We start from the raw sequence: 1,310 nt of genomic DNA on the forward strand, positions 1-1,310 counted from the left end.
TTACCCGTTCAACGTTTTTGTGCAATTTCCAAACTTTTTCAATAACTGGAAATGAGCAAACTCTTTTCCAATGTGTTTCACCTCCAGGATTCCCACAGCAACACGCTTCACACCACAGAAAGAGTCTTTGCCTCACAAACAGCCATTAGAGGCACTTTCTGTTGTCTGTCAACATTCAACATATCTCACTTCTAGCCAGACAAACTCCTCTTCATTTTGCTGGGGCGGACCCCCCCCCCATCCCCCCGGAACAGTGGAACCCCCCTTTAGGACCCCTGAAGGACCCTCGACCCCCTGTTTGGGAACTCCCTGAATTAAATTATAGGTTTCTATGCACTGTGACAGCTGACAAATATCAACCAACCCTCGGATATTTGCTTTAGATTCGGACAATAACTTCTCTCTCTCTCTCTGCAGAGGAGGAGGAGGAGGGCAGCAGCAGCGGCTTCAAGTCTGTGCAGACTGAGCAGAAGTCTGGACAGACACACACACACACACACACACGCACACGCGCGCGCGCGCGCGCGCGCACACACGCACGAACTCATAAGGTAAGGAAAAGCAGTGCATGGTTCTTTTTTAAGCTAGAAGGAAACCTCAACCTGAATCTCAGACTGAAAATGATGCACGAACGAGAGGGCGGCGGTCACACAAGCATGCTGCTGCTCTCGTGGAGTTGAAGAAGTGTTGCAAACAAGCCCCCATGCAAACACAACCCTAAAGGAAAAGAACGTTATAATAATACCTATTTTAGAGGGATGCTATACAAATAGCACAAGTAACATCATGGAAAATACTAACTATACACACCATATATATCAGACACAGCAGCACATAGCAGTATTACAGTCATTTCTAATTCATTCTAAGTGCAGTAAAGCTAGCTTGTTTTGGTCCACTCACTTTAGTGATGATGAGCGGCTCTCCGTGCTCGAGTCCTCCTTTCAGCGTGAAGCCCCACGGCGCGCGCCCGCTCAGCTGAGCCTGGATGTGGTTGAAAGAGACGAGCTGCTCCACCGTCTCCATTCTCTCTCTCTCCGCCTCTCTCTCTCCTCTCGGCTACCCGTGTTTCCCTCTCTCCTCTCGGTTGACCGGGGCTGAAGCGTCGCTAGCTAGCTCTCTCTGCCGCCGGCTGCTCCATCACTACTCCGACAACAACGAGCGGATGGAGGGAGCGAGTGTGTGTGTGTGTGTGTGTGTGTGTGTGTGTGTGAGTGACTGAGAGGGGGAGGGCAAAAAGTTTTGAGCCAGTGTCAAGTTAGCCAGCATGCAAGTGAGAACTTCCGGTCAAGGAGTCAACTACGTTAACG

At 50.1% G+C, this 1,310-nt stretch overlaps 1 protein-coding gene across 1 annotated transcript in view; it reads right to left on the reverse strand.

Annotated features, from left to right (window-relative positions):
- shroom4 (shroom family member 4) overlaps positions 1-1,026 on the reverse strand; it is a gene marked incomplete at its 5' end in the record, with an annotated part of 120,145 nt that extends 119,119 nt beyond the window's left edge. The window contains one exon of the mRNA XM_083640048.1: positions 904-1,026. Within this exon, the coding sequence (XP_083496174.1) occupies positions 904-1,026 (123 nt within the window). The remainder of the gene's footprint in view (positions 1-903) is intronic.
- Positions 1,027-1,310: the final 284 nt, after the last annotated feature.

Source organism: Poromitra crassiceps (assembly GCF_964638095.1).
Source record: "Poromitra crassiceps genome assembly, chromosome: 7".
Taxonomy (NCBI): Eukaryota; Metazoa; Chordata; class Actinopteri; order Beryciformes; family Melamphaidae; genus Poromitra; species Poromitra crassiceps.